At 37.3% G+C, this 13,634-nt stretch overlaps 1 protein-coding gene across 2 annotated transcripts in view; it reads left to right on the top strand.

The window, feature by feature from the left end:
• C3H6orf132 (chromosome 3 C6orf132 homolog) overlaps positions 1-13,634 on the top strand; it is a 45,405-nt gene that overhangs the window by 7,186 nt on the left and 24,585 nt on the right. The window contains exons 1-2 of one of the 2 annotated variants that reach the window (XM_034414313.3): positions 7,000-7,529; positions 10,589-10,704. In XM_034414313.3, the coding sequence (XP_034270204.2) occupies positions 7,520-7,529; positions 10,589-10,704 (126 nt within the window). In that variant the 5' untranslated portion in view covers positions 7,000-7,519. Of the gene's footprint in view, positions 1-6,999; positions 7,530-10,588; positions 10,705-13,634 lie in introns of those variants that run through there. The other variant, XM_034414312.3, reaches the window with a different exon arrangement.

The raw sequence follows: 13,634 nt of genomic DNA, 5'->3' as shown, positions 1-13,634 counted from the left end.
TGTGGATGCATTTCGATTTCCAAGCTCATATGTATTCTAACTACTCAGAGTTAACCTTTTTAAAAAATCGTACAATTTGCATAGATACTGTCTTCCAGTAAATGAACAAAGTGTGTTCAATGGCTGGTTACTTTAGACTAACTTAATCAGAGATGGGAACAGATTGGTAAATATAATTTGTGCCTGGCTTTCCCGGAGAACTATGAAGCTAGCTGTGGTTAATAAGTTGCAATACAGAAGCAATAAAGAAGTTACCTGAATAGAATCTATGTGGGCAGCCGAGATTGAATGATAGGCGAAGGAAAAAAAGCAGCTCTCATGGGGTGGGGATTGTTACACCTGGAAAATCTTTTGATTATGCAAGGAAGAGATAAGGAATGCCTTGTAGTGTATGAAACATACAGATCTCCATGTACAATTAGTGCACTTAGTAAACTGAGTGTGAATCTAGTCTTAGATGTAGGCTGGACAATACACGTATTGCATTGCTACAGGCAAATCTGTTTTCTTCACATTTAGTTCTCCCTTCTTCAAATGTAATGGCTATTGACGGTGGTCCTGCCTTACAGGGCAATCCTATGCATGTTTGCCTACAAAGAAATCCCATCGTAGGCCTTAATAATATGATGCAAGTAACCCTGAGGAATCCTCAACTTATGACCACAACTGAGCCCAAAATTCTTGTTGATAAATGAGACAGTCCTTAAGTGTGTTTTGCCCCATTTTACAACCTTTCTTGCCATAGTTGTTAAGTGAATCACGGCAGTTGTGAAGTTAGTAACACAGTTGTTAAGTGAATCTGGCCTCCCCACTGACTTTGTTCATCAGAAGGTCGCAAAAGGTGATCACATGACCCGATGATCACATGCAGGACACTGCAACCATCACAAATACGCCAAGCATCTGAATTTTGATCACATGACTGGGGATGCTACAAGGGTCATAAGCAGGGGTGAAATGCTCCTGATTCAGACTGGATCAGCCGATCCAGTAGCGATGGTGGCGGGTGGTTTGGAGAACCGGAAGCAAAAATCCCTGCCCCCCCCCCATGCCCAGCTGAGGCGCGCGATCATCAGAGGCTTTTTTTTTTTTTTACTTTTAAAAAGATTTTTTTCTACAACCTCTACAGCTGAAAAAATGCTTTTAAAAGTAAAAAAAAAGTCTCTGATGATCATGCGGCTCAGCTGGGATCGTCAGAGGCTTTTAAAAACATTTTTTCTACAACCTCTTCGGCTGAACAGGTTGTAGAAAAAAATGCCTTTAAAAGCCTCTGACGATCCCAGCTGAGTTGCCTGATCATCAGAGGCTTTTAAAAGCATTTTTTTCTGCAACCTCTTAAGGTTGTAGAAAAAATGCTTTTAAGAGTAAAAAAAAAAAAGTTGGTCATGCCCACCCAATCACATTACCTCTACCACCACCAAGCCACCCCAACAGAACCGGTAGTAACAAATTTTACATTTTACCACTGGTCGTAAGTATAAAAAAAGATCATAAGTCACTTTTTTCAATGCTGTTGTAACTTTGAACTGTCATCAAATGAACTGTTGTAAGTTGAAGATTTCCCTCTTACACTGTCTTATTGCTGTGATATCACCCCCCTAGAGGATTCTAAAGGCCCATTCTAGGATATATTTTCTGGTTTGGTAAAATTAGCTATTGTGTGGCAAGCTAGCAACTACGTATGATTTATTAGGCACAGCTTGGTTGTAAGCTGTGAGAAATGGACATCCAAATGAAAACTTGCCAAGCTTTTAGAAAATTTCCAAAAATAAATAAAGGAGGTGATGAATTGCAGTTTGGGGATGTGTTGAAAGTATCATACAACCAACTCATTCCATGTCAGTTTGGGTTGACTGACTTCTTAGAATGCAGTTAATTTGGACAACTGTTTTGAAAATGTTTCTATTTTGGTTGTATATTTATTCTCTCTCAAATGTCTTGCGTTATTTTTTGTGCCACTGAACCCTTCTTAATTTTTCCTCTAGCACTGATTGTCCGATCTATATCAATAACTACTTAGATCCTAATATTTTCTGATATTAGGTGCAACTTGATACACAGCAATCCCAGAATTCCCTGTATGGAATAGCCACCCTGAGAATCCACCTTTAGAAAATATTAGAGAATTTGTGACCCTTTGGATATTTCCTGACCAGATTCCTTAGTGCCTTTAACAGTAGCAGAGCTTCTTATGGTCTTGAAAAGCTCTTGAAAATTCAGGGAAATAGTCAGAGATGTATCTGCCTTGAAAGTAGCTCATAATGAATTGTCAAACATCAGGAGTTGACCACAGGAAATGTTTTATGACATATTGTGTTATGTCATAAAAAGCTTCATGATAATTTTATGTCGTAAAATGTTTTATAATAATCTTATGCCATAAAATGTTTAATAAAATTTGCCAAGTTTCAATTCCATGGGAATTGCCCTATGATACACCATTTTAATCTGTTAAAATTTACGGACATAAGAATTTTAGTAGTATATAGATGATTGTCAGGTATCAATAGACCAGTGATAGTGAACCTATGGCACGTGTACCAGAGGTGGCATGCAGCGCCCTCTCTATGGACATGGAAACCATCGCCTCAGTTCAGCTCTGCTGCACATATGCAGTTACCACCAGTTGGCCAGCTGGTCTTCGGGTCTCTGCCACCATGTGCGGAGGATGGAGCGCATGCAGCGGGAACACATGCACATGCACGGGGAGAAGGGCACATGCAGGGGAAACACGTGTATGTGGGGGGGCGGGGCGCTTGCACCGGGCGCACACGCATTGCAGTTTGGGGGTTTGGGTACGCTTTGGGCACTCAGTCTCGAAAAGGTTAGCCATCATTGCAATAGACCATTAGACCAACTGGCACTTAACTCTTTTTATCCTACCATTATCTATATTCCTAACCTCTTCCTACCATTTCATCACTCCTTATCATTCGCAGAAATTAGTATTTATTTTGAATTGAAAGGATCTTTCAAATGCTTTGCATTTCTGCTCTTTGTGAGTCTACCCTGTTAGCTTGTCCTTGCTATGAAATACTAAACTTAGTTTTGGATGGTAAGAAAACACTGGAACAGTGCCAGTTAAGATATCAGTTAAATGAGATTAAAATATATATTATTCATGAGAAATAATAATATTTTATACAAGAAATAAGGTGTTGATGGTGCTACAAATTGCTTGCTGGTTTTCAAAGCTTATTTTGGCTATCTAGATGGAAATTTGGTCCAAGAATTCATAAGTTAAAGGGAGAGATGAATTTAGTGTGTATGATCTTTATTGACATGACAACCCAGAAGAACAGGTATTTGAAGAATTTCAGGTGCATGCTCATTGTTATAGAAGAAATACTCAGATATGTATTTCCATAAGAAATACATTTCTTCCAGCTCTTTCCTAATTAGAAAGGGCCATCTGTTAAACAGAATAAAACCAATTTTTGAGAGACAAGTAAAGACAAGTATTTTGCAGATGTTTCCACTTCTTTTGTATGTTTGTATAAGTGCGTGCAAATCATAACTTTTCCTATTTATATCATGACCCAGATGCCTAAAATGGGCAGAGCTTAAAATGGTGCAGTGGTGCTTTAATTTATCTGACAAAAACAGCAAGAGCATACAGATTTGCTGGTGGGTGGAGAGGGAGAGAAAGCACACATATGCAAATGCCCTTTATGTTATGAAATTATATTTAATTCTTTGTCTATTTCCGACTTTGAATCAGTAATGGAATTGCAGTGGGCAAGGATTTTTCTGCTTCCTTTACTGCTGATCATGCATACTCTGTATGTTTCCCTTCTTTTAATGTGCTTTAATGTTTACTTTCTTTGCAACAACTTCCTGCAGAGCTTTCCAACAGAGGTGGGGCTTATAGATTATGAGTGTGTCTGCTGATCATACTTGTTAATTCATGCTGTTCACCTGAGAAGCTTGTTAAAGTAAATTATGGGCTGTATTAACTACTGGAAAACACAGCTCAGAGAGGTATGATTATGTGGCAAGAATGTGAGGCTGGAAGCTAAGATGTCCACAGGTTCTGATTCGAGAATGTTCCAACATGATCAAGATTTCTTCCTTCCTGTTTTAATAGGCATTTAGTTGTGTTTAGATCCTAATTGTCATTGCAAAAAACATCTTGAAAATGTGAGGTCTTGAGAATAAATATGATCTAATCTATATTATTGTCTTTCTGAACATGTTTTTTTCAGTCATTTTGAACATTCATGATGATGCTAGCAACAAGGTGATAATGTTCCCCAAACAATCCCTTTCTATGAAACAATAATTCACATCACACAGCTGTGTATACTAAATTGAAGTATACTTCAATAAACTATAAGTCTGAGGACACATAGTAAAAGAGAAAGAGCAAAAGGGCCTGTCTTTCAGGAAACTGGTAAAATACAAGAAGTTTGTCCTTGGCGTTATGTTGGTTCAGGACAGTCTACACCATTCGTTCTCATCTGTCAGGCCCAAACCCAAGAATGACATGTAGTCATTCTTCTAAGCTTAGTTCTTTATTGTTTAACACTGTAGACAAAATCTTGCCAGACTAAGGACTCTGCTATCTTCATCTCCAACAGAGGTCTTCAAACTTGGCAGCTTTAAGACTTGTGGACTTCAACTCCCAGAATTCTCCAGCCAGCATAGTTGCCACGTTTGAAGACCTCTGATCTACAATATACATTGTGAACTATTAGGAAGGGCTGACTTCATCCTCTTTCTCACATGATATCTGAGCTGAGTTGCCCCTTAGTCCTCTGAAATACACCATGTCCCTCCTGGGAGTCCACCTTCTTACTATAATCCATCACATTTTCTTAATTCCTATTCCTCCTATTCCCACTTTTTGTTGCTGTTTAATTTTATTTTCCTCATATTTTGGGCCCTGTAGTTTTGGCTACAGAAAAATAGATAAATTTGAGAGCTGAAAAAAGAAAGAAAAATGGAATATTCTGGTTCCTGCAGTCTTTCTTCCATTTTGCTAACCTCTCCCTTGTGATTTCCTTCCCTTCTCCCTCAAGAGTCACGAGCTTGCCTCATTTCAGGAGCATGTCAGTCCCTGCTGAGCTATTTTGGGATGCCCTCCCAAAGGCATTTTTTCTGAATATTTATCAGGTGATGGAGATTTCTACAAATCTTAGATTCCTGTCATGTCTTCAAAGTGGGCTGGGTCAAAACATAGACACCACAGAGTTTCCAGGAATGCTATTTTATTGTTGTAGTGTATAAATAACAGAATCTTGTCCAAGTTTCTCTCTGTCTCATCTTATACAAAACAAGAGTAAGTCAGGGTTATTTTGAGTTTCATACTTCCTTCTGTCTCGGTCTTTCCAAGACACCTTTTAATGCCTTGCTTATACTTTTCCTGAGGTCAGATTTAAATTCCTTTATATTTGTCAAAGATTGTTCTAGGAAGGTATGCAAAAAGATAAGGGTGGCTTCTCCAAATCTTCAAGATATTTATATTATTCAATTAGCACTATTAGTTTGGATATGTAACCAAGTGTAGAACAAAGGGAGAGATACTAAAATTTAGGTTGCTGATGTTTGATAGGTTAAACAAACTGGGCCAAGTAGCTGCCATCCAGATATACCAAACCTCCACCATCTACACTAGTTTTCTTAACCTCAGCAAGTTTAAGATGCTGGCTAGATAATTTTGGGAAGTAGAAGTCGCTGTCTTAAAATTGCTGAAGTTTAGAACTCTGATCTAGAATGCCAACCAATATGATCAAAGACTATGCTAGCATGGCATTCTAGAAGTTGTAATTCCAACCCACTTCATCTTCAGAGGTACCAGATTGTAAAAGGTTAATTTAAATCAACATTTAAATTTAATTTAAATGATAAAATATATCATTTATATTTCTGATTAAACATATATATGTTTTCAATGTCTTTTTATGGAGCTATTTGAATAAATAGATTATATTAATTCATTATAAAGTATGCAATCTAATACATATTAATTTGAAACTATTATTTATTTTAATGAAATAATTATGCACATGTAAAATTGTAGCCAAATAAGTAGTTAAAGTATCCCAATTTTAAAAATGCATTAATAGAACTTCTTATAAAATGGTAGGTGGCAAACCTAACTTTAAAATTTTCATTTCCTTGTTGGTTTTGCAGACAAATGAATTTGTCTTCTAAAGTAATGCCTACTGCTATTTATGTGCTAGGATCGTGTGAAAAAATTACATATATTTAAGTTCACAGACATACATATTCAGAAATAGGCTTGGTTTACTCATTTGCAAATATAGAAACATGTAACTGAATTAATCAATCTATTAAAAGGCTAAATCACTTATATTAAGGCTATAAATCTTTATAGATTTTCTTGGAATTAAGCCCTGAATTCTACTTGTAGACTTACACAGGATTATAGTTCCTTTAGTTAAAGTTCCTTGAGTAATTTAACAGATTTAAATCTGTATTTCTTCTGTCAAATTGTCAGCCAATTTTGAACTCCAGTTGAGAACTTAAGATGAGATACTACAGTGTAAAAATAGATCTAATTATTGTTTTTTAAAAAGGTACCAATTCAGGAGGAGAAGACCCTTTAAGGTGAAAACTAAGGAACTAAGGGCTAAATTATTTGGCAGAATATTAAAGACAAGTCTATTCTTTGATATGCTGTTACATTTTTATAATTGTGAATACTCTCGGTCCTGGTACCAAAACATGACTGCCTCTGATCCACAGACTTTGAATTGTACGCTGTACTGCTAAAAGTTTTGTGTAGACTTTAACTGTGCAAAATAGTGCATCATAGGGCAAAACCTTTTCAATTAAGGTACCTAAATGAACTAACTTACACAATGCATCCAAAATCTGGGATCCATAACACCTGGGTAATTGAAATTTGGCAAATTTTGTAAAACATGTTATGACATAAAACTATTATAAAGCATTTTGTGACATATATGTGTGACATATGACATATTATGACATATGACAAGTGTCATAAAACATTTCCTCTGGTTAACTCCTGATATTTGACTGTGCTATACAGTTCAACATGGGCTACTTTCAAGGCAGATACATCTATGAATATCTCCCTGCATATTTTAAGAACCTTTCAAGTCCATTAGACGCTCTGCCATTATTGAAGGCATTGAGAAATCTGGTCAGGAAATATGTCTGAAATAATGATCCAAGGGGTTACAGGTTGTCTAGTTGTGTCAGGCATGAATAACCAGACCCATACATGAAGAATTCAAGCTAAGTATTTTATTAAGTTCTGCCTATCATACAAGAAACTCCTCAGTGTAAGAGATTGATGGAAGTTCTAAGGGGGATAAGTCAGTCCTAGCCCTTTTGTGGTTGTGCAGGGATTCCAGGCTAACTCCATGCTTGATCCCTCCTCTCCTGCTAGGCTGGATGCTTCCCAGCAAGGTGCTTCTTATTCCCAAGAAATAGGAACCATTTCATCTATATGCCCAGTTCATCTTGAAATTGGTCTTCATGAGATATTACTGTATTGGGATAATGGATTTATTTTATCCAGTGAATGAATCAGGGTGAGCATTTCCAGGAATTTATACGTATTGTTGTTGTGACTATGAAAGATTGCCTTCTATTTTTTACTGTTTTCCAATGCCTTACTTAGTAAAAAAATGAAACATCAAGATAAAGAACAGATCTCTTTCAGTGAAATCTCATCCTTTGAATGCACTGAATCCATATCTATAATTCTGCTTGATGTTTCCTTCAAAGACACCAGACAAAAAGCACTATGGTGGATGCAGGTTGTAAACTTGCAGAACTGAAAAACACTGAGGATGCTTTGCCCTTCAGTGTTCTTAGCATAATTAAATGACCAAGATCTGTTGAGGTGATAAAAGCAGCTAAAGCACTTGGGTATGAGAAGAGAGTCCCTGTCTTTGGGATTCTGCATTATCAATGGAAGGATATAAAGGAAACACTGAAGTTTGGGTTTGGGGAATGTGGTCAATAGCAGGTTGTTGCTTGTTCTTTGACACCACAGTTTGGTTGGTTGGTCTGCCAATACCTGTCAGATAAGATCATGGGTAAAAAGTGGCTGAGTCATCAGTAGGATTAGTTTACTGATTAGAGCCGAGGTGGTGCAGTGGTTAGAATGCAGCACTGCAGGCTACTTCAGCTGACTGCTAGCTACAGTTCGGCAGTTCAAATCTCTCTGGCTCAAGGCTGACTCAGCCTTCCATTCTTCCGAGGTCGGTAAAATGAGGATTTTTGGGGGCAATATGCTGACTCTGTAAACCACTTAGAGAGGGCTGTAAAAGCACTATAAAGCAGTATATAAGTCTAAGTGCTATTGCTACTCCACTTTAGACAGGGGTGGGTTCTACTTATCTTTACTACCTGTTCTATAGAACCAGTGCGAACCGGGGGCAACCCACCACTGACTTTAGATGGAAGGCTGATAAGAATAGGAACGCATGTTTTCAGCACACTTGAAAAAGCTTTCTTGATTTCATTCTTTTTTCTGTTGCCACTAGGGATTAATCTGTCCTCCATACTGCAAATGGTATTAAACTGAAAGTCTTATAGCTTAAAACATCCATTCTCATTTTTTCAACTTTCTTGCTTCTCCTGTACCTCCTGTTTTTATATCATCTTTCCTGCTAGGACACTCTGAAAAACTCAGATTTGCATATGTTCTTGCTATTTCTGTTAATCATATTAGAAATATCACCCAGCAACATTTGGACTTTTTTCTCATAAACCAACAGGGATACAATGGTTTTTCAGAAACATGGGATACTTTGAAATTGTAATGCAGTGTCTGATACTTCTGACTGGGATGCAATTGCAAACGCCCACATTCCCAGCCAGCCAGCTAGCTAGGTAGAATTGTAAATAAGGGTGTGTTATTTTGATAGGGATATATTGATTTGCATCTCTTTTAACTCACAAATCATTATTGGTGCTTATAAGGAAGTAACCAACTTTGATTTTATTTTTTCTCACAAGGATTAGTTTGTAAATAATATGGTTTGATCTTTAAGCAAGGGCTGAATATCAGAATAAGACAGAAGTATGGCATGTAGCTGTTATAGAAACTGTTTATCTACCAATATAAAAACTAAGCAGGGATGTACAAAAGTATGAAGGCTATTGCTTAACGCATTGTAAGCCACCCTGAGTCTCCGGAGAAGGATGGCATATAAATCGAACCAATAAATAAATAAATAAATAAATAAATAAATAAATAAATAAATAAATAAACAAACAATAGATAAATAAATAAATAAATAATAGTTCCAAGAATGAGTGTCCATTAGAATCTCTATATACTTCTAAAACTCTCATATTTGTTTGTTTGTAATGGTGCCTCAAAGCAGGGCAACAATTTTTAAACCAATGAGCTAATTTACAAAATGTGTCTTAAATCCTGGATTTATGACACCCATGGGAGCAAAATTTGGGGAAGTTGTAGCCTCTTTAGCACTGCTGTGCTACTGCTGCTTCAGTTCTACTGCCACACTGCCACGGTCAGCCACAGTCATGTGATCGTCATTTCCATTGTTTCCTGACAGCTTCCTGATAGCAAACTCTTTGCTTATGGGAAGTTCGCAGGGTGAAAGTCAATGAGGACACTGGCAAGTAAGGTCGCAAACTGTTTGAATAAGTTTACTCCACCAGTGAACTGTTTCCCAGTTCCTCTGCCCTTGTGCTACACTTTGCTCATTCCCCTACCCAACTGGTGGCCTTGGACGTGCAACTTCTTACCAACTTCATCATCCTGAAAGTTAATGTGAAAGCCTGCAGGAACTGTAAAGTCAATTGGGATTGCTGACACTCCCTGCCACCTGCCCACTAGCAAGGGAAATTGGTCGCCAAAAGGAAGCACAAAATTGAATGCTCCAATCAGTCCACTCTCTTCTATTTGTTTCCCTCCTACTTTTCTTCTAATAATAGCAAGCAGAAACACAATCAATTAGTTCTGGGAGGAGAAAGACTCCCTGTCCAGTTGCTTATGCAGAACAAACGTTGATGTTATGGAGACCAGGCACATGGCAATAGGGTGCTTTTGGAAATGGAAATAGTTCCACACCATAGCCCAAGAGGAAGTCTTTACAGTCTTTTCTTTGGATCAGGAATTGAGCTCATAGTTAACCAGCTCAGTTTTTAATTCCCATACAAGTTCTACAATGGTTGTAAGGATGCAAGGCTGAGAATGAAAGGCTTTACATATTTGCTGGTTCATCTTGTATCATATTGATATAATGACAGAGAGGCTTCTGAGTACATGTTGAGGTTGTATTTTATGGCAAGTTTAGGCTACATCTTTAGAATGATTCTAATGATTTTTAGATTCTATGCATAAAATAATTTGAAGTGGCCTCCAAGTGTTTGTGAAACCATGGTGACCTTTGATGTGCTTCTGTTTTTAATGCCCGTTAGTTAAGGCCCTCTGTCAAAGGTATCTGCTATATCTCATGGATAAATATTATTACAAACTGTTTAGGTGGTAGGAATTGCTAGATGAAAAAACACAGAGTGGAATAATTTATGAAGTTGAGAGCTCATCTCAAACACAACATTTGGGCTTCGTTCCTTTGCTTATTTACTTATATTCTTTGTTTTGTTTTAGGTGAACTGGATGGCATTTATTATGGTGGTAATCGCTTTGGGTCAGTGACAGATTCTGGAACAGCCACACTTAAACCACGTCCAAGAGTCCGCCCTCTGCTCACTTTCTTACCTCTAGTGAGTATTTGCTACACATTACATGCTGTTGCATGGTATCCATCCATCTGACAATCTTATTGTTCTTGTAAAGGAAGATTTATTTGTTTCAGTTTAAAGATTTTCATTTTAATATAGCTGCTTTGAAAGTAAGATGGGGGTTTTATTGGAGGAGAAGGGGGAAGTGAGAAAATTCCAAAGCTTTCATATATCAAACAGATGTTTATAAGTGAGATCGTATATACTAGTTTTATGTGAATGAAGGGGATAATCACAATCAACATAAAATATAAGTTGATGTTATGGGAACTGAAAAGGGCTTCAGTTCTCATATTACATACATGCTGAAAATAATTTAGAACCAAACCAGGCTCTTCTAAATAAAGAGAGTTGGAAAATTCTTTCTTTTTGCAACAGAAGTTGGAATGAGAGACCCTTTTCATCAAGACTAAAGGGGACACAAATGTTACAATCTTCCACCCACTTCCTGGGGTTTTGATTCTGCTCAGGGTGTACTATTGCAGTATCGTGCTTTTTCTCTGCATTCATGCAATTAATGTCTCAGCTTGGCTTGTCCTTAAAGTATTAGAAAAATCTTTGAGTATGACTTTAATAGATGCTGCAACCCCTTTGGATTGCAACAGGATTTTTCAAACAGGAGTGTTTGAAGAACTATTTTGAGCATCAATTATAGCTATCAGCTTGCATGACTGGACTAGCATCCTTTCTGCAAATACTATGAAAATTATTGCAGAACATATGGTTCATAGGTATGTTGAAGGGATCATTATTAGGTACATCACTACTTGATCATCTAGTTTTCAAAATGAATCAGATAAATGATGAAAGCTGTGGCAAGAAAAAACAAAAGGGCTTTCGCCTGACTCTTCTTTATAACAATTTTAGGAAGATAATCAAGTTATTTTGATTTGTATTGTCTTCAGTGTATTTAGTTTTGCTAGAAAATGATTACTATTAGATAGATAAGCCTCCGAACAACTTGGACCAATACATTTAAATTTGGAAACAAGCAGAGATGAAGCAGAGATGTTCTTTTTTTTTTGTTGAAAAGTTTTATAGAAAGTACAAACATTTTCATCCCCCCACCCTTCCCCCCTCAACCCCCCTCCCTTTCCCACCCACCCCTTCCCCTCCTTCCCCCCCCCTCCCTAGACTTCCCAGAACAAGCACAGGGTATAGCATTCACAAATCAAAAGCTAAAATATGCTAACAAATTATTACATTTCATATTCTCCCTTGATCCTTAACTCCTTATAATTCAAAAAACAAACATAAATTACTTAAGATTACTTCATTCATATGCTATATGAATCTTCTTATTCGGATACTTCTTCTGTATATAATCAATCCATCTTCTCCATTCCAATATGTATCTTTCATTTGAATGATCTTTAAGATACGCACGGTCATTCAAGCACTTGTCACTTCTCGTCTGGACTATTGTAATGCTCTCTACATGGGGCTCCCCTTGGGGTACACTTGGAGGCTCCAACTGGTGCAGAATGCGGCTGCACGGGGGATTATGGGAGCGACGGGGCGCTCTCATGTGACTCCTCTCCTGCGCGAGCTGCATTGGCTTCCGGTGGACTTCCGGGTGCGCTTCAAGGTGTTGGTGATCACCTTCAAAGCGCTCCATGGCTTAGGGCCAGGGTACTTACGGGACCGCCTTCTGCCACCAATAGCCTCCCACTGGCCGGTTCGCTTCCACAGAGAGGGCCTCCTCAGGGTGCCGTCAGCCAGACAATGCCGGCTGGCGACCCCCAGGAGGAGAGCCTTCTCTGTGGTGGCACCTACCCTATGGAACAATCTACCCCCAGAGATACGAGTGATCTCCGACCTTCGGATCTTTCATCGGGCCCTAAAAACTTATTTTTTTCAGTTAGCCGGTCTGTCTTGATTTTAGGGTTAGTTTTAAAATTTTAATATTGATTTTAATTGACAAGTTTTAAATTATGGGCCAAATTTATAAATTATTTTAACTTTATTTTTAACTGTGATGTTTGTATAGATGTTTTTATCTTGGCTGTTCACCGCCCTGAGTCCGAAAGGAGAAGGGCGGTATAGAAATTTGAATAATAATAATAATAATAATAATAATAATAATAATAATAATAATAATAATAATAATAATAATAATAATGAAATTTTCGCCATTTCTGCCAAGTGCACAACTTTTAATGTCCATTCCTCAATGGTGGGTGAATCTTTCTTCTTCCAGTACTGTGCCACCAGTAACCTGGCAGCCGTTATTAAGTTCAAAACCAACTTAGTCTCTATTACATTACAATCCATGACTATTCCCAACAGAAAAAACTGTGGCGTAAATTTGATTTTTTTCTTTAAAATGTTTTGAATAATCCACCATATTTTTATCCAAAATGCCTTAATTTTTTTACATGTCCACCATATATGAAAATATGTAGCATCTTTACACTCACATCGCCAACACTTAGGTTGTAAGTTTGAATACATACAGGCTAATTTTTTTGGGTCTAAATGCCATCTATAAAACATTTTATAAAAATTCTCCCTTAAATTTTGTGCTTGTGTAAATCTTACATTTCTAACCCATATCTTTTCCCATGTTTCCATCATTATTGGTTCACCTACGTTTTGTGCCCATTTTATCAGACAGTCCTTAACTAACTCTGTTTCTGAATCTATTTCCACTAATGCATTATATAACCTTTTTATATGCATTTGACCTAAGCAGAGATGTTCTGATACCGTGAATGTTAAAGGTGCATGTATGTATAGAATTTAAAAAAACCATTTTTTTTTTCCAAGAGAGATTTGACGAATTCCTCTTTTCAAACCAGACTGGCATCAGCTATCTCACTTTCATTTTGTGGCAGGTCTATATAACTGATACATCCTATTAACCTTGTCACAAAGCTGCCTCAGTAACTATTCTTAAAGAATATCTCTTT

Source organism: Pantherophis guttatus, chromosome 3 (genome assembly GCF_059756535.1).
Source record: "Pantherophis guttatus breed Tessera chromosome 3, ASM5975653v1, whole genome shotgun sequence".
NCBI lineage: Eukaryota > Metazoa > Chordata > Lepidosauria > Squamata > Colubridae > Pantherophis > Pantherophis guttatus.
Note: the sequence above shows the minus strand (reverse complement) of the source record. Positions and strands in the feature narration are given on the sequence as shown.